This window comes from Silene latifolia, chromosome 11 (assembly GCF_048544455.1).
Source record: "Silene latifolia isolate original U9 population chromosome 11, ASM4854445v1, whole genome shotgun sequence".
Lineage (NCBI taxonomy): Eukaryota > Viridiplantae > Streptophyta > Magnoliopsida > Caryophyllales > Caryophyllaceae > Silene > Silene latifolia.
In genome coordinates, this window is record NC_133536.1 from 130990428 (window position 1) to 131016286 (window position 25859).

The window sequence follows — 25859 nt, forward strand, 5'->3', positions numbered from 1 at the left end:
AACAAACAGATGACAAACATTAAGTCCAAGTGAAAATTGAACAATAAAAATGAAACTTCAATTCAAAGAAGTTTATAACCTAAAATTTAACTAATTAATGAAGTTTATAACCTAAACATTAAGCAGGTAAACATGAAATCGGCCATAACTAACAATGAACAATAACAATGAAACTTCAATTCAAAGAATAATTAAGCAGATAAGGAATGCATAAAAAATCGATGGAAGTCGAATGAAGGAAAATAGTGAAACAAGAGCAAAACTCCTTAATTAACCTAATTAATGAAGTTTATAACCTAAAATGTAACTAAATAAGCAAAAAAATCAAAATCTAGTAAAGAAATAGAAAGGAACATACGAAAATGCGGAGAAATCGACTGCAATTGATTTTATGCGTTCCTACTGTGTTCGATTATGCTCACAAAGCGATCAAAACCTGCATAATAACAACAATAATTTGACGAACTAAATAAGTTTGGAAATTAAACTGAAAAATACAGAATGAAAGGAAGATGGATCGAAACTTAAATTAGTAGATCGAAAATACCTAATTTGTAATGATAATGCAGTACAAAACCTCAGCTCACTGATAACGGAGGTCGAAAGCTAAAGATAATGGCGGTAGGAAAGCTCAGTGATAATGGCGGACGGGAAGCTCAGTGATAATGGCGGACGAAGATGATTTGAAGAGAGAGAAAGAGTGTTATTCAACGAAATGCGTAAATGAATGGTTATTCAATGAAATGTGCGTGTGTTTGTTGGAATTAAATAGGGGACACGTGGCATCATCTTATGAGTCTATAATATTTAGATCCAATGGTTTAGAATGAGTTCAGCCGCCTCACCCTAAGAAGGGTGCCTCACGAGATTCAATTTATATATATATATATATATATATATATATATATATATATATATATATATATATATATATATATATATATATATATATATATATATATATACTCGGTGAGAACGACCTATAGTAAGGAAATTACAACAAATCATACGGAATCCGTTCCAAATATAACACGCATATAAAAGCCTAAAAAAAAGCCCAACTCATAATCACGATTTTCCATTCTCTCTCTACCTTTACCTTCTCTCTCTCAAAAACTCACAAAAACCCCGCGAAAATACAGGAAAACCACCAATTTCAGCTAATAACGCCGCCAAATTGACGAAATTCTTCTTGATCAATACATTTGATCAACGAATTTATGTAAGTTTCAATCAATTTTATATGTTTAACAGCATAATAGTCGTATTTACTCTACAATTAGTACTGTTTGTAGTTTCTGATTGTTGTTTATGTTTTTTTGATCTGATTCGTAGGGAGTTGATGGACATTGAAGAATCTAATGTCTTGATTGAACCTACGGATGCGATTGTTCCAATCGCAAGCAATGATGTCGCACAAACATCCTCCAATTTAGGTATGTATCAAGCTTAATTTGTTGATACGTTATAGTCTACAGTTTGGTTTGATCGTGATCAGATCGTTGCGAATTGATGTATCTGGTAGCCTAATTGTTGAGCTAACTGATGAAAATTGATGTATCAAGTGAATAGTTTTTTTAGCATCATGCTTGATTATTTTGTAGTAAAAAATGATTCATATCAGTTTTGGGTCAAGGTTTATCGATGAATAGATTTAGAAATTTTGCAAACCTGATTAATGTATCTACTAGCCTATCTGTTAGTTCAACATTATTGCAACACTGATGTTAATTATCATGGTATCTACGTATATGATTAACGTATCCATTAGTATAATTAATGCGGTTAAGTTATTCAGCAGCGTAACTATAATTATAATTAAGGGATAAGCTGATTCGTGTCATGATAAAATTTTTGACTTTATGCACATGTCGTCGTTATTGATTATGATTGGTGTATCTGGACGTCTACGTTAAAGTAGTCAGTTATAAAGATACGATATGGCATTGAACAGGCACAATTTTCTGTGTTAATTTATGCGGTTTTTTTTTGTATTTTTTTGTTCTCTAATTGATTACGTGCTTCTGACTTAATTAGCGTATTTGGAAATATATTTGTCGCGTATCAGCTAGTTGAACTCTCTGCTTATACGATATACTGTTCTATCGTATATATATGCAGGCTCACCAATTATCGAGACACTCTCAAAGGAAAGAATACCTGTATGCGCGCCAGAATTGAAGCCTGTTTTGGGTATGGTTTTTGATAAACTAGAGGATGGGCTAGGTTTCTATAAGACTTATGCTACTAATTCTGGATTTAAAATGAGGAAGTCGATGCAACGAAACATAGACGGGGTTGTGATGACTAAGTATTGTGTGTGCAGTGAGGCTGGTGAAAGTAAACCTAGAGGGAAGGTAAAAAAGAGGCAGAGGACTAGAATTTCATGTAGTGCAAAGATTTTTCTTCGAAGAAATGAAAAAAGACAATATGTGATTGCTGACTTTCATGAAGGACACATCCACCTTCTCTCAACTCCAAACACAGTGGTGCATTTGACCGAGTCACGAGAATTAACCCTTATACATAAAACCATGATTGTTGAGAATTCTAAAGTGAATAAGAGGCATGTGCAAAGCTTTAGGATGTTCAAAGAGTACGTGAAAGGATATCAAAATGTAGGGGCATCACTCGAGGATTTCAAAATTTTTTGGAGGGATGTGAAAAAATTTATTAAAGGGTACGATGCTCAAATGATGATTGAGAATTTCATGCACAAGAAAGCCATGTGTAGTTCTTACTACTTTGATTTTGATGTTGATGATCGTGGACCACTATCTAGGGTTTGTTGGTTTGACCCTATAGCTATAAAGAATTACAGTCTCTTTGGTGATATGACATCTTTTGACACGACGTTCAATATGAACAGATATAAAATGATATTTGCACCTTTCACGGGAGTTGACCATCACAAAAAGTGTGTGTGGAGCAGGACTTATAAGAAAAGAGACTGACGAGGATTTCGTATGGTTGTTTCGCAATTTTTTGAGCGCAATGAGCAATAAGTATCCTGTGTGCATAATTACTGACCAAGATAGAGGCATAAAAGCAGGTGTTAAAACAGTGTTCGGGGACAAAACTCAACACAGATATTGCATGTGGCATATTATGAAAAAACTGCCTGACAAGACCGAAACTACGCTATATAGAGAAACTAACTTCATGAAAGAGTTGTGCTCCTGTGTTTGGGCAGAAGACATCGAACCGTCTGAGTTTGTGGAACGGTGGTGCTCAGTTATATCCTCATACGGGCTGACTGACAATGATTGGTTAGATACAATGTTTGACAAAAGGGCTTCTTGGATCCCAGCATATTTCAGGGATTTATTTATGGGTGGAGTAATGAGAACCACGTCCAGATCTGAGTCCGAAAATAGCTTTTTCAGAAATTTCATGAACCCAAACTTAACTTTGGTTGAGTTTCTTATGAGGTTTGAAAGCGCTATGGACGCTCAATGATGGAAACAGTCCAAATTAATAGCCGAGTCAAAAAACTCCTTCCCTGATCTAGAAACACCTCACCCTTTGGAAAAACACGCTTCTGAGTTCTACACCCCAGTGATGTTTTCTGAATTTAAAAACGAGTGGGTGGCTGCCTGTTTGACCTGTGGTGTTAAAATTGTAGGGGTTACTACCAGTGACAACATCCCCATTATTGATCGTGAAAAAGATAAGGTTTACTATGTTAACTTTATTTCTGACGAGATGAAATTGAACTGCTCCTGTAAAAAGTTCGAGAGACATGGAATTTTGTGCCGTCATGCGCTTTATGTGTTGAAAGAACAAGGCCTTGACAATGTTCCAGATCAGTATCTGTTGAGTAGGTGGAGCAAATTGGCAACATGTCAGCCAATTTGTAATAATGTGCCACATACTTTAATTGAAGATTGTAACTCATTAGATGTTAGACGGCACAAAATTGGTACCCTATGGTCCGAGGTGTTCTCGTGTGTGACACTCGCTGAACAAAAACCTGAGTATGTGGATGAATTAATGGGAATTCTGAAAGGTTTCAAAGACAAGATAAACGCACAAAACAGTATGTCTGAATGTAGTAGTAGTAGTAACACGGGTGATAGGATGAGGAACAAGACTAGGGAACTTGAGATGCTCTTAGGAACAAAAATACCAACATAAGTGGTTGTCTTACCTCCTATTCAGTCAAAGACGAAAGGGTCTGAAAAACAAATGGTATCCCAAAAGGAAAAAGCTACGAAAGAACAGAAGAAAGCGCCCAGAAAATGTAATGCTTGTGGAGAATTAGTATTCCATGATAGTCGGAATTGTCCTGGGAGAGTATGATTCCATTCATATAGGTACGCTAATATTTGTGGTGCATTCATTATTAGAGAATATGGATAGCAGATTGAATTTGTTAGATGGTACTTGATTAAGGAATAGTATTGTTGTATATAAAAAAATTTGTAACCTTTAATGTTTGAAAACCTTTTTTTGTTTCAGGATTGAACAACGAAAAGAGTTGAGGATCACAAACACAAAAATAATGATTAATGGCAGAATGATTGAAGACTTCATTTTTGAGCTGTTCTATGTGATTTTTGATCATTTTTTATTTTGATTTTTTTTTTCCCTTTTTATGTCTTTTATTTTTTATTCTTCGTATATCACAAGATGCTAGCGTATCTTCATAGATTATATGTGCATCTGTCAAGGCTGGAATTGTATCTATCAGGATTGTGAATTAAAACACTTGTATTAACCTATACAATACATGGACGATCATTCATAGGTTCTGATATTAAGAGTTATTGAATCTGCTTGTTTTTGACATGTGAATTGGTAAAAAGTGAACTGTCAGCTATTGTCCAATAACTGATTATTTCATTTTTATGTGCAAAAGGAAAAAAGCGTGTATATTAACACGATTGTTGCACATGTTTTACATGATAAGCGTACCTAGTAGTGTAATATTGTATGACGTTTAATTTTTCAGACCATTGCCACATAACAAAAGAAACGTGTAGGGTAATATCCGTATAAAACCCATAAATTGAAGGATTATAACGCAAATTTTATACGTGATTAATTGTCATAAACGAAAAACAACAATGAAACGATAAAGATTAAGGAATAACCTTCGGTCCTAGTGCAAATTGGCAATGAGAGATCAAAGTAGATCTCCTCCTAAATGATGCACCCAAGATCGTCTGAGAAATGCCCTTGTGCTAGAGTGAATCCTCTAATTGCCTTGCAATATTGAGAGGATTATTTTGTGAGTTTTGCTTAGATGAGAGATCTAGGTTTCAGAGAGAAATGATCTCCAAAACCCTAGTTTATTTTCAAATGAAAATGCTTAGGTTAACAAAAGAGAGAGAGCCTCTCTTTTGTTCTTGTTGATTCGGCCAAACCGAGTCCAAGGGAGAGGAAATGTGCTTTCATTTCCTCTTCATCATAACTCGTAGTCCGACATACAATTCGCTAACTGTATATGACGCGGTCCAATTATAAATCGTCATCGGTTATCGGTTATTAAAGCATCAACTAATAAGACGGGTTAGTTGAATTATTAATACATGTCCGACAAAGACAATATCATATAATTAATTTATTCAATATACATTAATCAAATATAAATCGTTTATATTCAATTTTACGAATTAATTGCTTAATTCGCCTTAGCCGTTATTATTTAATCCGTATTAAATAAAATATCTCAACATCACATTTTGACTAATTATTAGTCAAATAACTCGGACTAACTGGTTAGTCAAATTTGGCATCTACATGACTGTATTTTCATACCGTCACATCTCTCAAACGTATCCTATAGGTGTGACTTTTAGGGACCGTTGATCACCGCCATCAGAATGACAATAACGTCAAACTTATCTAGCAAGCCAACCGTTATTGATAAACGTGGACCAACTGATTATAATACAAAAGTATACCCTTTGATCCTTTTAGAGATTTAAATGTCCTTGCACTAACTGTAAAGGACACCAGCCCCAACAAGCTCCCACTTGTCCGTACAAGTGTATGTGCAATGACGTTATCCGCACTAACTGGAGGACACCACCTCCAACAAACTCCCACTTGTCCGTACAAGTGTATGTGCGATAACCGATTCTCATATTCATTTAAAATTTCTCCCACTCAATGTAAAACAATTTGCAGATCCGGATCCGCAAAGGTCGTATTTTACAATCAATCTGTATCAAGAGTGGTTTCCCCGACTAGAGAGTAACTCAAGTGATAAAACGAATTCGTATTCGAGCATGGCCATGCATTTCGATTCTGACTCCTCGAGTGGCCCTGAGAAATATCGAGTACCTGATAAAGGCTGAATATTTCCTTCAACTCGAACTCCTTCCGATCTAAGCACAGCATGAAATGACCCAGAAACAATCTACTTGGCCCCCTGTTACGGATGACCGTGAGAAAGAAACCAAAGTCACCCAAAATCTGCCTTAGTCTCAAGAGACAGTCGATAGTCAAAAGAATCGACTCTTAGGATCACCATGGAGGTCCTATCCACGACCGGGCACCGAATGTTATAAAACATTTAGGACTCCACGTTGATGTCACAATTGTGTCCTACGTGATAACCGTATAACACGCTTCTGTGATTGGTCAGTCAACCTATTGACTTATGGCTCGTTGAACCCACCATCAACCAACGTCACAAAATAATTACCTTGAGTTATCAGCTCACGTGGGCAATTAAGGACCAAAAATATAATGTTTGTTCAGTTCACTTTGTGGTGTTCAAAATTTGTCGTACAAATCCACATGAAAAACAAAATATATATAAAATATCAAAACGATGATGTCGTATAGAGTACAAAAGAGGATGAATCTAATCCATAAAAGAGTACTACAACTTAGGAACACGTTTAATTCCCATGGAATTAACATGCCCTTCATGCTTATCTTGTCGTAATGATTTAGTGAGAGGATCTGCTATATTATCATCTGTAGCAATCTTTTCTATCACTACTTCCTTTTGCTCCACGTAATCTCGGATTAGATGAGCTTTCCGTTGTACATGTCTAGACTTGTTGTTAGACTTTGGCTCCTTAGCTTGGAAGATGGCACCTCTATTGTCGCAATAGATGGTGATCGGGTCATTCGAACTAGGCACTACAGATAGTCCATGAAAGAATTGACGCATCCATATCGCTTCCTTTGTAGCTTCAGACGCGGCATAGTACTCGGACTCGTCGTAGAATCTCTGTAACAGTTTGTTTGGAACTCTTCCGGTGTCTGCAGCGCCATTAAGAGTAAAACGAATCCGGATCGAGATTTCGAGTCATCACGATCCGTTTGGAAACTAGCATCTGCGTAACCGGTTGCGCATAGCTTTTGTTCGCCTCCATAAGTCAATGCCCAATCTTTAGTCCTCCGTAGGTACTTAAGAATGTTCTTGACAGCCATCCAATGTGATTCACCTTGATGCTGTTGGAATCGACTTGTCATACTCAATGCATATGCCACGTCCGGACGTGTGCATATCATGGCATACATGATTGATCCTATAGCCGAGGCATAAGGAATCCGTGTCATGCGCTCTTTCTCTTCCGGTGTCTCGGTGACCGAGACTTGCTCAAATGCACCCCTGGAGCCATAGGAAGAAACCCCTTCTTGGAGTTAGTCATGCTTAATCTCTCTAGGACTTTGTCTATGTAAGACTCTGATCGAGAGATAACATCCGTCGTGATCTATCTCGATAGATACGGATGCCTAGAATTCTTTGTGCCTCACCCAGATCTTTCATCTGGAAATGGTTTTTCAACCATACTTTCACCGAAGTTAAGAGAGGTATGTCATTCCCAATCAGGAGTATGTCATCGACATACAATATTAGGAAGACAATCTTGCTCCCACTCGACTTGATATAAAGACATGGTTCCTCGACCGATCGAGTAAATCCGTTTTCTTTAATCACTTGGTCGAAGCGATGATTCCAACTCCGAGATACTTGCTTAAGTCCATAAATGGAACGCTTAAGCTTGCACACTTTCTTAGGATGTTCTGGATCGATGAAACCTTCGGTTTGTACCATGTACAACTCTTCCTCCAAAAAGCCGTTTAAGAAGGCGGTTTTCACATCCATTTGCCAAATTTCATTGTCATGAAAAGCGGCAATCGCTAAGATGATCCGAATGGAACGCAACATGACTACGGGTGCGAAAATTTCATCGTAGTGCAAACCTGGCACTTGGGTGAAACCTTTAGCAACTAGTCGTGCTTTATAGATATCTTGTTGACCTTCCACCGAATGCTTTATCTTGTAAAGCCATTTGCATTGAAGGGGACGAACCTTAGCAGGTAAGTCAACAAGATCCCATACGTTGTTCTCATACATAGAGTCCATCTCGGATTGCATGGCCTCAAGCCATAGCTTTGAGTCAGAACTAGTCATGGCACCTTTATAGGTTGCGGGTTCACTACTCGTTAAGAGTAGAACGTCATCTATGTCATGTTCCTCGACCATACCAATGTATCATGCGGAGGAATAGAGACTCTTCCCGACCTCCTAGGTTCCTCAGGAATATTCACCGCAGCCGGGATTGAAGGAATTGGTTCCTCCAATGGTTGCTCGGTATTTGGTTCTGGAATCTCCGACAGGTCGAAGGTTCTATCACTCTTTGCATTCTCGAGAAATTCCTTCTCTAAGAATGTCGCACTAGCCGCAACAAAAACACGTTGTTCGGTTGGCGAATAGAAGTAATGACCAAGTGTTCCTTTAGGATAACCTATAAAGTATGTCTTGACCGATCGCGGGCCGAGCTTATCCTCGTGTCTCCACTTGACATAAGCCTCGCAGCCCCAAACCCGTATAAAGGACAAGTTAGGGACCGTTCCCTTCCATGGTTCATATGGAGTCTTGTCAACAGCTTTAGACGGACTTCGGTTAAGTATTAGAGCAGCTGACAGAAGAGCATAACCCCACAATGAGTCAGGCAACACGGTGTGACTCATCATGGATCGAACCATATCAAGTAGTGTTCGATTTCTCCGTTCGGACACACCATTCAATTGAGGTGTTCCAGGTGGAGTTAACTGTAAGGCAATCCCACAGTCTTTAAGGTGTTGATCAAACTCGTGAGAAAGATACTCGCCACCACGATTCGAACGCAGTGTTTTAATCTTTCTACCCAATAGGTTCGTACCCTATTCGGTATTCCTTGAATTTTTCAAAGGATTCACTTTTGTGCTTCATTAAGTAGACATAGCCATATCTACTTAAATCGTCCGTGAAAGTGATGAAATACCTATAGCCTTCTCGTGCGGTGATTGACATAGGACCACATACATCCGTGTGTATGAGTCCTAATAGGTCAGCAGCGCGCATTCCAACACCTTTGAAGGAAATCCGAGTCATCTTACCGATGAGACATGATTCACACGTGCCAAATGATTGAAAATCAAAGGCCGAGATAGCTCCATTCTTTATGAGCTGTTTTACGCGTTTCTCATTAATGTGTCCCATACGGCAGTGCCATAGATACGTTTGATCTTTGTCACCAACCTTTAACTTTTTATTCATTACGTGTAATATTTCGGTGGTCTGATCTAAAACATAAATTCCGTTCATGGAGACTGCCTTGCCATAAATCATATCGTGTAAAGAGAAAATGCAAGTATTATTCTCTATTACAAATGAAAAACCAAGTTTGTCAAGTGCGTAAACCGAAATAATGTTTTTCGAAAGACTGGGTACATAATAACGATTATATAAAAATAACTCAAATCCGCTAGGAAGCTGGATCACATATGTTCCCCTTGAGACGGCAGCCACTCGTGCTCCATTCCCAACACGCAGGTCCACCTCACCCTTTACGAGGGGTTCGATGTTTCGGAGCCCCTGCACATGATTACACAGATGAGAACCACAACCAGTATCAAGTACCCAAGTTCCGTAACTTGCGTGGTTAATCTCAATCATATGAATAAAAGTAGAAGAAGAAGACATACCAACAGGTTTAACACGACCTGCCTTTAAGTCCTCATGATAAACAGGACATGTACGCCTCCAATGCCCAGTCTTGCGGCAATGATGGCATTCCATGTTTTCATTCTTGCTCTTTGTCGCGCCTGATGAGGTGCTCGACTCACCAGGCCCACTCTTACCTGAACCCGACTTCTTAAACTTCGGTTTGCCTCTTGCTAGGCCTTTGGTGAACTTTGCCCTTACCCTTGCCCTTGTTTGACACAACGAGAACATCCTGTTTCATGCTCCCACTGAACTTCATGTCCTTCTCGGTCTGTACGAGAAGGGAGTGCAGTTCATGGGGACTTTTCTTCAAATCATTCATATAGTAATTCGCTCTAAATTGCGAAAAACCATCGTGGAGTGAATGAAGCATGCGGTCAATAACAATGTTCTCGCTGATCTTACAATCAAGCGTCTCCAGCTTCTCGACATTCTCAATCATGCTGAGAATGTGTGGGCTAACCGGTTGGCCCTTCTGGAGTCTCGCATCAAAGAAGCGAGTGGTATGCTCATAGGTCACGATTCTCGGTGCTTTCGAGAATTCCTTGGTGAGCGTGGTGAAAATCTTGTTTGCACCTTGGGCTATGAAGCGTTTCTGCAAATTGGGTTCCATTGCAAAAATGAGTACGTTTTTAATCGCACCCGCTTCAAGGCGAAATCGTTATACTTGTCGATCTCGTTAATTCCGGCCGTGGGGCCTGGGTTTGGCGGCATGGGCTCAAGCAGAAATTTGAGCTTCCGTCGGCAGCGGCAACATTCCGTAATGCTGCCTCCCGGTCCGCGAAGTTTGATCCATCATTCTTGATCGAGTTGGTGATTCATCGATTCATGAAGATCCGAAGCCAGGACTTACGGTCCAATGTGGCACTTGGCATTGGGTCGTTCAAGTGACCAGCCATATTGTTATTTGCAGTTTAAGTGAACGTGATCTACACTGAAAAAGGAAAGAAAAACACAAAACGAAATAAGCAACTCATCGAGGTGATTTAAGTCTATTTAAAATTCATTTTAATCGTGTAGATACCCGTATCCGTCGATATTGGAATTTATAGAGAACCCGACAAACACCCGATGATGATAGGACACATGTATTTATTTAGTTGTCATTGTCATTATTTGGGTTCGTTTTACGATGTAGAATGAGCGTCGTCGACGGAGTATTTTAATTTAAATGATATTTAAATTAAATGTTTTTTTAAGTGAATTCATTTTATTGCTTTATTTTGAATTTATTTTCTCAAAGTTTATTTTATTGAAAATAAAATAAATATTTGATTTGAAAAATCATTTTATGAGTATATTTGATTTGAAAAATCATTTATTTTAATGTGTTAATTGATTTGAAAAATCGATTTAAAAATCGAGAAAAACTCGTTTTGAACACGCGTTTTGGAGCGCGATTTTAGCTCAGTTTTTGAGCCCGTTTTCTTTACGAGTTGGCACGAATCTCGAGTACACTAATCAATCTAAGCCTCTACCCATCCACCCCAGTTCGAACCCCATAACCATGGCCCAAATCCCGTCCTAAACATCTCCCCAACAGCCCGCAAAAACACGAAGCAGCCCCCCCTGTTTTGCAGCTCAATCCCGAGCCCAAAACCCGCTCCAAATACCACCAAAACCCGTGCCCATTAACCCTAACCCATACCCTAATATCCTACCCATATTACCTTACCTTAACCACCAAGAAAACCCCCCATACGAACCCTAGAAAACCCCCCAAAAGCTGCTGGACAGCAGCTATGCTCAGCCGAGCCCGTCTGCCTCTCCTCCCTTTTAACCTACTTTAACTCCTTATAAATACCCACCCTTCACCATACATTCATGCCTCTAAGTTCTCCACACATACTACCTTCACTTACAAGCTTTAAACTCCAGAAAAAAACCCTAATTGCCTCTCAAAAACCCTCCACAAAACCGACATCCAAACTGGAACAGTTTGTGTGTCCTCTTCGAAAAACAATTCGTTCCTCCTTCAAAACTCCATTAAAATTCGGGTTTCTTGTTCCTAATTAACCATACAACATCCATCTACACATTAGACAAAGATTTACGAGCCAAATTGCCCTTGAGAGTACACGAATTCCCTCGAAAAACAGAGTGTTATACACTCTGTTTTCGCGGCTTTTTCCTGTCTGTCCAGTTCTGTTTGTGCTCGTTTTTCGTGCCCAATAACTCAAAACGAGCAGGGGTTGCTTTAAGATCTCTGTTCTCCTCTCTTTCTAGTTTTTAAAACATCTTTTAAATCGAATTTTCATCGTGAAACGAGAGAGAAATCGCTGTTTGAAAGTTGTTGTCCAGATTCGATAAAAACGTGTTGTTTGCTTTGTTTCTTCGTCGACGACGGCCTCTCGAGATAAAATCTACCATCGATTACGACCCAAGACGGTGTCAACGATACCTATAGGTTGAGGGTGCTTCAAATCCTCCTCTTTCTCTCTTTTATTTCGGTTTTTATGTTAGTTTTTTTTATAGTTTGTTTTTATTTGTTTATCGTTTTTGTTTATCGATTGTTCTAATTAACTACGAAACTAGTTTAGTCCGAGTATGAGTTAAAGTACCACCATGAACACCCGCGTTGACTTGAGATAGGAAAGAAACCGCTACATCAGTCGGTCGTACACCCCCGTCTCATTTACATATCCTCGTGTTCAAGGTAGGGCATTAATAAAATGACTTCTAACTTCGCTCCTCGTTTTTGACCCTTTGTTTGTTTCGGCCAATTCGACACACCCTAGGACCATTTACATGTTAGTATGACCTCTGATTGTTAACATATGACTTATTTAGACGACATTCGATCATTTAAATAACCTAATTAGACATGTTAGGGTGCTTCGACATAGCTTTTAAAATCAATCGACGATTCTGTAACTTAAATTGATTGCATCTCTCTCTTTCACCTAATTTCTCGCTAGTATAAGAGTGCGTGATTAGCACCTTCTTATTAACACTCGATGAGTTAAATTAATTAGCGAATTTGACCTAATTTGACCCCTTTAGACCGTGTAGAACACCCGGTTTTAGGCGAAGCCTTCTGACCTCCTCTTGTCATCGTTTTCTAATGTGTTTTCCGCATCGCTTTGCAAATTGATCTAACTAATGAACCTGACCTAGGACCTAGGGTAGCCGTGTTTGGTTTGGCCGTGATTTGGCCGTGTCTTTTGGTCCTTCTGGTTTCGTCCGTTTTATGAATCGCTTGTTCTTTATTGCTTTATAACTTGTAATTTATCGTTTGTTCATCGAGTTGTAATTTTAAAGTTAGTTTCCTTTTATCGAGTCAAAACCTCTTTCAAAAACCTTAGTTTTGTTTGGTTAGATGGTTGTGTCCCAATGCATGTAAGAGCGTAGTAAATCGCATGTTGTTTAAAGCAACATGGCCCGATTTATGCTAATGCATGCTTTGGTGCGTAGCCCTATGTCTAATTCGATGAGATTAAGTGAAAGCATGCATCACGAGGAGTGACCCAAGGCCGTGAGTCATGTAAGCCGTGGGCCACCCCTCTTGTGCACGGTTTCCTAGGCCAAATGGCCGTGTAATGTATCGTGTACGGTTTTGTATGTAGCAATTGTATTTAGATCGAGTTGTATCTTTAATTTATTGTTGTGTCGGCATGAAATGCCTGGTTTGTAATAGGTAGATCCCAACGGCTCCCCCATTCCCCCTAAGCCTTGTTTGCTTTGTTTTGTATGTTGTTAGATTAATCAACCCACATGCTAAACTACAACTTTGACAAAGTTAGTTTAGTTGCATCTAAAACGACATAGAAATTGTTGTCACATGTTAGGGTTTTAAAACAATGTTTGCATATCATATATCGTAGTAGCTATGACCTTGTTTGAAATCCGACACTTGACTTAGTAGAGGCCGTTATCGACGGGCGGGGTTAGGTGTCCTTATGGGCTTCCTAACACGTACCCTCACCCCTTACTCAAGATCTATGGTTTGTGGATCCGTCTAAATACCATTGGATTACGAGAGTCATTCAAATCGAGTGATATAGGGTACAAGTCTTTATCTTTAATCACTCGTAGTCGATTGGCTTTATGCTTTTCGATGAAAGGTGTAAAGTTGACTTGAACGGTTCCAAGTTCCCAAAAAAACTTGGTGGCGACTCTAATTTGTCTTAATTCGATTCGAAAGAACCTCGAGTCGATTATGCCTAGTGTGGATCCCGCGGACGCAGTTCCCGAGGGCCTTGTCCACAGGTTGCATATCCTACATATTATTCACAAAAAGTAGAGGCGATGCCCTTCCATTACAAATCTGATTTGTTCGATAGTTTGTGGTCATGATTCCATATCCAACATAATGTCACGAATGAAAACAACATGAACCAAAGGCGTTTCAAAAGACGCATCATGAACACAAATGTTGGCGATACTCGGATAACCGTAAACGAAATTATTACAATGCAACATAACCCAAATTACACCATCACACAGTCCATAAGATATACAAAACCAGCCACAATCCTACCAAACGCAAGCCGCTTCCATGACTTTTAGTAAACCTACATATCAGCCATGAGAAAAAAACGATGTAAACCTTGTACTTAAATAGATGTGATCAGTTAAATCTGATGATGAAGACAAATGAAAAATGAGATTGATTTTGAATACCTTACGCTTGTTCTCCTGCCAACGTAACAAGTTGAGCGCGACAACCTTCCTATATGCAGCCAACACCTTAAAGTTGCTCTTGTCTTCCCATAGATCTCGGTTGCGTCCAACTTCTAACCACTTGAGAACATGCACACCGCAATCAAACCTTCACCAAACAAAACTAAAATAAGTACCAACATAGGCGGCCTTATTATATCATCCGTGAACAAACACCTTATGCCCAGCATACAAAAATCAAACAAAAACATGGGACATATCGTCGCGACACACATACTGCATTAAATGTACCTAGCAACTGACTTAGTGTGATTGCTAACCGTTGAGACGTACTCATGTGATAAGTAAATAAAAAAAGATGTGTACTTACAGATTTTGCTGCTGAGGAACAGTAAGGGTCGAAAACTTAGCTAGAGGCACCCCTACAAGATGCCTGTACCCTTTGGACCGGCATAAGATCTGGAAGACATTACTAACCTAAAACAAAATGATATATTGAACCTATGAGTTATGAATCATTATGGAAAGAAATATCTGAACGAAAATAGTTAGAATACTAATAAAAATATACCACTTCCGCAGCAAGTTCAGTGTCAGCTCGGATATCCTTAGGACGTAGTGAGTTGAGAATATAGTTCGTCTTCATCTCCAGATCACACACGATAAGAAACCAGTGGTCGTTATCAATGATGGGTATAAAAATCTGTTGACAAAATTACAAGACGTATGGTATGAATGAAATGAGTTTGATCTTCATAAACAAAAAATACAGAGTGTTACATACCCACATTTAAAAAGACAGAACAATATACTTACAGCTTTCACACACAACCCATCTTTAGGCATATATGATGTTTTGATGTAATTGCGACCAAGATTTTTATCTCGTTGAGGATTGAGATGCTGGAATAGACAAACATATCGATTAGTAAGACAAACATACAAACTGATAATATTAAGTGAATCACGGATGAAAAAGGTAACACTCACACGTGCGGTTGATGGGATATACAAAAAATCTGGCTTGAGCATAGTTGAATAGATCCCGAACATATCGATTACCTAAATTGAAAAAATGAGTGTTGTTGTATACTACATAAAATAGAAAGAAACACGTATGAAAATTAAGAACTGACCATACCATATCCGCAACCCATTTCCGAGGTCTCAGAGAGCACATGCCCTCTTTTGTTACTTGCCCAAATTTTGACTCGACGACTACGTCACTACAAAAATAACGTATACAGCAACAAAAAGGTCAGTATGTGCTATTTCTAACAACGCATATAAGTTTCAAGTTTTTAGGAGATAACTGACACTTCAACATGCTAAAAAAGGATTAAACATTACTCTTTACCTGCTTCTCCCGCACGTGGAAGGAACACGTAGTCTAGCAGGTGCGTATCAGTATATTCCACTTCCTGTTCAGCCACTTGTTTCCTTAAAAAAAACAAAAAGGGAAATATAATTAGTAATATTACCGATCACTTACAAAAAAAAAAAAAAAACTACCAAACCATTAAAATTTTGAATAATGAAAGATGGGTGCTTGCCCGGATTTGACGTTGAGACGCTTCGCAGCTATCAAAACTTGTTTTGATAATTCGTTCTGAGGGCACGACAAGACAACAAAACAATACTTAATCTTCTGTTTAAGAAGGATCTTGCCAATTGCAGCCCCTGACCTAAACTGAATGATTCAATATGTATAAAACTTATTAATGAGAAAGATGTGATTACTTATTTACTTAACGTACATAGACAAAAAAAGGACGTATCTTACATTTATGGCCTGAGTTTTGAGCATTTGGCGGCAGCCCGTATATATCTCCATGTAACACATCAGATAAAAGCCATCGTCCACGACGTCAATCACATGCGTTTTGGGAACGAATTCTTCACATGAGTAAAACTAGACTGCCTTAAATCTGGACGGTTTAGGGGTCTTGTCACATCGAACAAAATCCCTCTGAAAAAGTCAGACTACCATCGGAAGCATCAACGGAGTGAAAATTAAAAACCAACGTTTGACTAGGTAAAGTGGTATGCGCAAAATCATATTCTCACCACCATGCAGACAGAATCAGTGAAGTCTACTGATTTAGGACGCATAGGATGAATGACTTCAATTTTTCGGGACACCATGTTGACACAAATCAGATGCGGCTCAGGAAGTGTAAATGGGAACAACATCTGGTTTTGAAACACATATATCAACCTTACTGAAAACACAAAATGGACAAAACTGACGAATGTTACTAAAAATAAAAAGGACATATTTGAAGCTCACCAGTTTCACTTTATCGTATTCGGTTATATTTTCACATCTAATTCCCTGTAGTTAAACATATTCAGCAAAAATACTAAAATCAGGTAGGACGATAACATATTAGTGCAAAATTACCTATATAGAAAAACACATCATTGATTAAAACTAAAGGTTAAAACAAACACAGATCAATCATAGGATAACTTACATTATGAGTAACAAAAGTGTATAAACGCAACGGGGATGAGGCAGCTTTTAACTCCTCTCACTTGTTTAATATATTAGCCCATGCATTTATCACGTTTGTAGAAATCTTTATCTCTGAGATAAAGGACTTTAAATCGTATCTTCTTAGCTGGAACAAACGATTCTTAAACAATACCTCGCTGAATATAACAAAACAGTCAGAAACATTGGACAAAAATATAGATACGTTCTGATATATTAAAGAATTACCCCATAACTGAACACGATTAAACATTTAACTTGAGATTGAAATAGGTTATAAAAAAGGATTATAATTACCTATCATCAGATCCCTCATCAAAAACCAAGTCAGAAACATCTCTCTCCGTTTGGTTCAATTCAGAAAACATAGATATATTCCTTTGAATGAAGGGTGACTTGTATACATTTGGAACAACTACGTCTCTCTTGTTCTCTGTGTTGGCAGCATTGTGGACTACGTGGCGATTCGGGAGCAGCGGGGGGGGGGGGGTTGGGGGAACAACAGGTGCATTAGGACATTTCGGAGAACCAACTGACTGCGATTTATCTTGAGATTAAAATAAGTTGAAGGTCAGGAACTCAGGAGCAACTCGTCTTTTCTTTGGTATAGGTACATTCACTGGATCCTTGTTGAACACATTACCCAACGCGATGGCCGCTGCCACAAAGGTAGGATCGTTCCAACAAGGGTCATCATTGGTGCCTTCTGGTGTAGATGGAACACGACCGTCGTGTACCTCAGAGGCTGACCTACCCCCTGTAGCAGGCGACACATTAATAGTACGTGCATCTGCACCTGAACCCAGGGCAGCAGCAGATTCATCAGTGCGCATGTCATTACCACCAACAACTGGGTCACCCCGTCCGCGATCCACTTTTGGCCCAACCTCTTCTTCAGGTACAATAGGTGGTGTTAACTGGAAACCCCCTAGTAGAGAGTCTGCCATGGCGGAAAGCTGACAAACAACTGCAGAATTCGGCATTATACGCTTAGCATTATTAATCGAATCTGCAAAATTCTGAAATGCAGTAGCAAGGGCTTTCGCTGTGCTTGCCAGCGTTTCAATGCAAGTACTTACATGTGATCTGTTGGCATTGTGCCCATCACGTTCATTGTTGTCGGCCGCATCATCCTCATCATTGCCAACAATATCATCATCCTCAGACACAACATCAGGTGCTGTTCTGCTACGCCTCTCCACATACCCAGAACCAAAGCCACCTGGGTGCTTTACCAATTGCGTATCAATGAAACCAGAACCAAACCGATGAGCTTCCCTTTTTTCTTTAGATATTCGCGAAGATATCGCTTCCTTCGTCCATGTACATAATGTTGGGAACACCCGCTCAACTGTTCTAGCCTTAAAAACCATCCTATCGAGGTAAATGAGAATTAGAACCATTATAGGACCTTTATAGATCTTCTTGCAGCTCTCATTAGCCTCTTTCTCCTTCTCATCCCTCCACTGTTAGACACTTGCAATTAAGTTTGTTCGGGTAAAATCGCACCATCTCAGTTTTGGAATTAAGGACACATCCCCCAAACACTTGAGTATTCACAAACTTGGAATACTTCCCTTAACTCCCATAAGAAACGCAGACACAACATATACGATAAAATTTCTCTTGAAATCGTCCCCACCTTGTCTTTGTTCAGCCATGTTATGCAATATGTGGGTGTTGGTAACTTTGTCAACACCCTCAAACTGAGACTTCCATGCATTAACCAGCTCTACAAACACCTCGGTCTGCTCAAAACGAGTCGCTTGCACTATTTCTACCTCACCCATGGGTAACCCCGTGGCAAGATGAACATCTTCATCGCGAATAGGGAGCTGGTTGTTTAAGAGGGAAGACGTGAATGGATCAAATCCTAAAACAAGCCATTATGCTAACTGCCCGGGAAGCATATCCATTTTAAGGCACAGGATACCGCCAAAGCCCATCTCTTGAATGTCTGAGATTTGATTGTCGGAGAGGCCACTATTGATGAAATGTAGAAGACCGCTAGGACTCATCCTTGTTTTCAATATTCGAAAATCTTCAGAAGGATCACATCCAGCTTGTTGTATACTTGTGTCAGGGACTTCTTGATGTCTGCTTGTCCCTGCTCCGTCTACTGCCAACGTTTCTGAATGTGTTCTTTTCATAATGACACCTGTAATCATAAACAATGTAGATGTCAATGTAATCAATGTACCTAGCAAAAAACAAATACATATGGACATATGTGATGAACTGAACCTATATCACACAGTGCAAAACACAGAGTAACCTCATTGAAAATGACCAAGCTAAACAAAAACAAGCCATGAAAAACGTTTCCAGAAACAATATGCATAGATACATTGATATACACAACATAAACTAAAAAATGTATCCAGCAACTCATTAAATGTACGTATAACCCGTATAGACGTACCTGACTGGCACATAACCCCATAAATGAACAAAACTCGGAACAACACACAAACCATCCATGAAAAAATACTCTCCATACATACCAAGGGCATCACAGATACGTTACAGGTGAAAAAACAAACATTGCAGAACAAATACAGATATGGTCACCCTTTTGAAAGGGCACTGATGCAGTCATTTTATTAAACTCAAAATAACGTACATATGGACTGAATAGACGTGGTTAACGCGTATTAAAGTGAACCTAGACCCTAAAATACTCCTTAAGTGTAAAACTCCCACTGAAACACGTAACAAAACAAAAAAGTAATACAAAAAGTCAGATAAAGCATAATAACAGTATATCAAGCACCTTATGCCAAGCATACAAAAATGCCACAAATACGTAGGACATATCGTCACCACGAACATACCACATGAATGTACCTAGCAACTGAATTAGTGTGACTGATAACCGTTGGAACGTACCTAGCTGATACGGAACCATTTAAATGTATAAAAAAAGTCAGATAAAGCACACACAGACTTAATTCTGAAAGGCAAACACAAGGACACAACGTGGAAAATACACATAAAATCAGCTCGACAAGAAAATACACCTAAAAAACAACAAAAGAAAATGTTGTAAACAACACAAATTTCAGAAAGAAAAACTTCAAAACTACAATCATGTTAAACGTAGACTGATAACACAGCAAAAAGGAAAAAAAAAAATGTAAAATCGAACAAAAAAAGTAGGGAAAATATAATACCTAGTTGAGAATACACTAAGACGACGATGCTCTTCAATTGAAACAGAACAACAACCTGTATACAATCGAACGGAAGTAAACATCAAATAAAATCAATGAATAAGCCGAACATAAACAAAAATAAACCTAAAATTAATCACGGCAGTAAGATAAATACCTAATTAACAAAAGCTCGACCGTAACGCAGATGAACCTGCATTAATGATTTCAAAGACAACAAAGTAGTTAGATTCAACTTTTTAAAGCATAATTCAGCTTGATAAAGCAAAAAATCGAAGAAATAGGCATTAACAACTAAAAGGTGAAGATCAAATCATACAAAATTACTTGCGAAATTCATAGAAATAGAACGATTAAGGAAAGTAGAACGAGTAAACGGCAGACGAATGATAAACGATCATCGTTATCAGCAATAGATTCACCAGAAATTGACGAACAAATGATTTGGGGAAGAAATTAGGGTTTATGATGATTTGGGGAAAAAGGTAATGAGAAGAACGGAGATTAAAAAAATGAGAGGAGAGAGAAGGAAATGAAAAAAAATCTCAGATATATATGAACCGCGAAATTATAAAAATTAGGCAGGCCGTATAAAATTTGTTTTAAAATCCTATTGATGTAGGTCGTTCTCACCGAGTGATCGTTCTCACCGGATCCTAAATCTATATATATATATATATATATATATATATATATATATATATATATATATATATATATATATATAGAGAGAGAGAGAGAGAGAGAGAGAGAGAGAGTTAAGATCCAGTGAGAACGAATACTCGATGAGAACGGTGAGAACAACCCTCCTCCCTTGGATGAGAGTGGAATGAAAGGCTGAAATTAAATCATAAATTAAACCCATCAAATTTTATATGACACACAATCCTCGTTCACGCATCCATGTCTACACCCGTATGCCGCCATTTCTCCGTCGAGGATCTCACCGACGCAATAACCATCCGGCACCATCGCTTTGGTCAACCAACCCTCACCTGCGTCTGACGAGGTCGCACCATCTGCATCACTGAAGATCTCCATTATCGTCACTTTTGTTTTCTCCTTCCAACCATCATCACTGTCGGAGCTCTAATCAACTCATATATACATCTATTTCTAGCCTCAAACCTGCCCATCACAAACACATCCATCTCCACCCAACATATAATCTACGGCGACTGCCGTGGAACACCCTTCCTCTTCTTTAAAATTCACAACAAAATCAAATTGAGTTAAATGAACCTAGTGTATCTGATTTCGATTTTCATGTATCTCACCCCAATTTTAATGTACCCAATAAGTAATTATGTGTATCTATACTAAGATACATTAAAAAAAGCGGTTAGATGCATGAAGGATTAGAGTGGAAATATCAAAACATATGGGAAACCAACGAAGAGAAAGAAGTAAGGTAGTTGTCGCCGGCGACTTGTTGTCTGTCACTCACCATTTCCAGTTGTCGTCTGCCGCTCATTAGTTTGATGGAACAACGATAGGAGATACAACGAAAATTCCGGTGATTCCAGGGAAATAGAGTAAAATAGGTAGAATGATTAAGTGAGATGAACGACTTCGGTGACGGAGAGCGCTTAAAGTAGGTTGTGGTTCCTCGTCGTCAGCGGAATAATCGGTGAAAGGGGAGCATCGTGGCTGGCATATGGTAGTCTAATGTTAATTTAAGTTAGAGTATATACGTTTTGATGGTACGATGGGGATGGGTGATGATGGGAAGATGAAGAGTGGTTAAGTTTTAATCAAGGAGGAAAAATGGTGTAACGATGAGGGAGATGTTGGGTTGTATTGAAATGTGTGGGCCGGGGATACTTGAGTGAGTCAGGGACGCATTCGGTTTATTATTGGTTTTTGATTATATGCACTACGCCAAATAATTGGATCAAAAACGGTTAGATAAGGTGATATACCGTTGTAATACAAAACACGGAACCCTTATTACATCGACCGTTATTATTATGTTACCACGGTTGTTAAAAAGGCGGAACCGTTATAAAATGTAAATAACGGGTTAAAATAACTGTAATACAATATTAAGAGCAGTTCAAAAACCGTTGTCTATAATATTGAAACCGTGGTAGTATTATTTGGAATGCTCTACGGAAACCTCTGACAACGGTTTTACTGAAACAAAACCGTTGTAAAATATTAAATATAACAATGGTTTATGCTTATTAAACCATTTTAGATGTCATGAATACGACAACGGTTTTATTTCGTTATATTATATTTTTGGCCTTAGCATTATGGATGAATATATCAACGGGTTTCTATACAAATGCGACCATTGCCAATATATTTATTGACCACGGTTTATTTTTAACCGTAATCGAATTTATAAATATTTTTTTAAAAAAATTGTTTAGCAGGTTCAAGCAGCTGCTGAAATGCTAATTTTTACAATAGCAGGTTCCGTTGAAATGCTACTGCAAAATAGCATTTCAGCAGCTACGCATTGCAAAATTTCAATCTTGCATCATCAGAATATTACACAGATTGATCTATTCAACTCAGCATCAAAATATTATAAATAGGGTGACCAAAACTAAATATACAGGTCTCTATATACACACATACATAATGAGCAGACTATTGACACGCCTGTAATGAAAGAAAATAAGTGGCCCACTTATTTCTCATGTCGGCGATGTCTTGCTTCGAATAGATTGGGTATTTGTTGTTGATTGAAAGTGGGAACTACAAATAAAAATATACTTAATCAAAATACACAGAATAAATGGAATATTACACAGAATTAAACCCAAGTTAATTTTGAAGTAGTTATTAAAACACACTAACCGGTGACTCTATGCTAGTATATTTTCGGGTGATAATCTCCCACATTTACTGACAACAGTAAAAGGCGCATTGTTTGTCGTCTGGTTGTAGAGGAGACTATTATATAAATCATATACAAATAAGCTAAATTAGATCAACCTCTCGCATAAACATAAATTAAATGATAGGAGTAATTATTAAGAATACACTTACTTTTATCCAGACAATAGTTGGACTTAATGCTCCAATTGCTCGAAACACATTAATTCATAAATATATACATGAAATTATAATTAGCATTTGACTCGGTAATATTTTTGGGACATTAAAAGGAGCCTAGTCTTCAAATGTCATACAATAACAAATGACATTATAATGTAATTAAGGTTGTAAACTTACTCAGTTATCATCTTTACAAATTTCTGAGAGGGACTATGTCCGCAAGAGTCAATCCAGTACACTATGCTTTTTCTCACATTGATTGTCGCTAGCAGCCAATGCTTGCTATGAAATATTGAAAATTGAACTGTTAGTTCATATACATGCATGTAAGCGTCAAGCGTGTTAATAAATGAATAGAATCGTGATTCATTATAATAAAGTACTATACATACCGATTCTCAGTGTATGAGGCAAGCCATAGGCTTTTAGGCGTCGTCAACCATAGAGCAATATTATCGATGGTATCTTCGTATGTATCTCCATGCACCTTTAGAGAGAACACATCGGGTTTTAAGAATCCGTAGTCATGAGAAACGTATTTTCCTTCAGCGATGTGTGTAAACAGGTACCTATTATGTCAAATGGAGCGAAGAATGTTATTTTCATTGATGATTTAAATAAACATCACTATTCGTAAAACCAAATGACAAGTTTTATTAATGAACTTACTTCATCCAAATTAAAATGTGAGTAGCATCTAACTCGTCAATGTCGAGAAACTGACACAGTGATTCCCCATCCAATATAGCAATTGTACCTTCGCCAATAGTCTATTCGATCGGAATAATGAGTACATCCCTGTTAGCTGTCTTCCTTTGAGCCAGCTGGTGCAAAGCTCCCAGCGTTGGAGTATTCAATTTTTGTTTATAATCATTGCTCTGATATTTAGCTATAAGAGGAGCAGCAGGCTTCGGTGCAGTTTAATTAGATGGCTTATAATATAATAAGTCATCTGCCTTAAGTTCGGTCTACAATTTTGAAAAAAAAAATATATATACATTACACGAGACGTCATATATAATTTAAATAACAAATAAAAAAAACTCACAATCTATTTTTCAAATTATTACTACCTCTTGAATTTTGGGTGGAGAGGCAGTTGAATCAATGATTTTGGGTGTTGACGTAGTAGTCCTAAGTTCAGCCATAATGGCTTCGTGTAACTCCTGCAAATGTAAAAATTAAAATACTTATTATATGTTAGATAAGATTACCCTAATAAATTTAAAGGCGTTCATTATATAAAATGTGTTATCTTTAGCATAACTACCCCGGAGATGTCAACATTAATGAATGCTTCAGCCCATTGCACAAAAGAACCCACGATATCCTGCAAACACCAATCAGTAAGTGGTACTATTAGAGTACCATACTTCTCCAGATATAAGTGGGTCACTTCTACTTTCGTTCAATTCCGACGGAGGGGCATGCCATGAACCTCAACTTCTTGAATATGGTTGTAATAGAACGCGGCTCCCTTAGCAACAACAATTTTGACGGATGGTACTTTAGGGGCACTGTAGTAAATAACACAAGGGTTCTTGCAAATGCCCTTCACATTTCTAATAAATTAGTATATATACATGAACTACTTTAAACTAGTCGTAGTAGCTAATACCTCGTCAAAAGTCGGATTTGGAGATGAGAAGAACGTGTCATCATCAACTACCTCCACCTCCTCTCTCACGGCCTTCATGGCTTCCTCTTCATCTACCCGATCTTTATCATTTGACATGTCTTCGGCTCCCACCTCATTGTCTTTTGCCATGTCATCCTCAGTTTGCATGCCCGCTTTTTCCTTCTCCTTCCTTGCTTCCTTTATGACTTGCCGAACCATAACCAACTCTTCTACAGATGGCTTATCCCCCGTTCCACCATTCTCAGTATCAACCTAGCCATTATTTGTAGCTGTATAGTAGAAATGAATATGATTAAAGTAAGTAGTATAATTTCAAGATATATATTAATAAATTATGTTGAATAAAATATAGTATTTATATACCCTATCATCACCACTCATTATCCTTTGAGTAGTTTTCCCAAAATACTTAGTGATACCAACATGCGTCGATACCCCTCTCACACGACCTGGATGCTTTGTTTTGCCGATTGCCCTAACAAGAATGTCATCACGTCCTTAAGGCTTCCATTTTCCTTCCTCTACCTCCTTCTCACAAATACTCTACATGCACAAAAAATCATTATGCAACTAAATTTTATTTAAACTCTCAATTATATAACCGACCACCACAGGTAGGAGTGACATATTTATTCAAACTTACAATTTTCTCTTTGATGGCCTTATCATATGGAGATTCTAACTGTCCATTCTTAGGAGTGTGACCGGCCACCCAAGCGTCGTGACAATTGACAGTTCTAAGCTTTGGCTTCTATTCATTCTTCACATTAATATCCTCTCAAAATATGTATGATTACTATGAATATATATATATATATATATATATATATATATATATATATATATATATATATATATATATATATGTGTGTATATATATATATATATATATATATATATATATATATATATATATATATATATATATATATATATATATATATATATATATATATA

The 25859-nt window shown here is 38.0% G+C and overlaps 2 protein-coding genes across 2 annotated transcripts; both read left to right on the forward strand.

Annotated features, from left to right (window-relative positions):
* The first annotated feature begins 665 nt into the window (after positions 1-665).
* On the forward strand, positions 666-2954 carry LOC141613992 (protein FAR1-RELATED SEQUENCE 5-like). The gene is made up of 3 exons (XM_074432741.1): positions 666-745; positions 1336-1436; positions 2122-2954. The coding sequence occupies exons 1-3, from the start codon at positions 666-668 to the stop codon at positions 2952-2954; spliced, it is 1014 nt and encodes a 337-aa protein (XP_074288842.1).
* Positions 2955-2994: 40 nt separating this feature from the next.
* On the forward strand, positions 2995-4137 carry LOC141613993 (protein FAR-RED IMPAIRED RESPONSE 1-like). The gene is made up of 2 exons (XM_074432743.1): positions 2995-3339; positions 3469-4137. The coding sequence occupies exons 1-2, from the start codon at positions 2995-2997 to the stop codon at positions 4135-4137; spliced, it is 1014 nt and encodes a 337-aa protein (XP_074288844.1).
* Positions 4138-25859: the final 21722 nt, after the last annotated feature.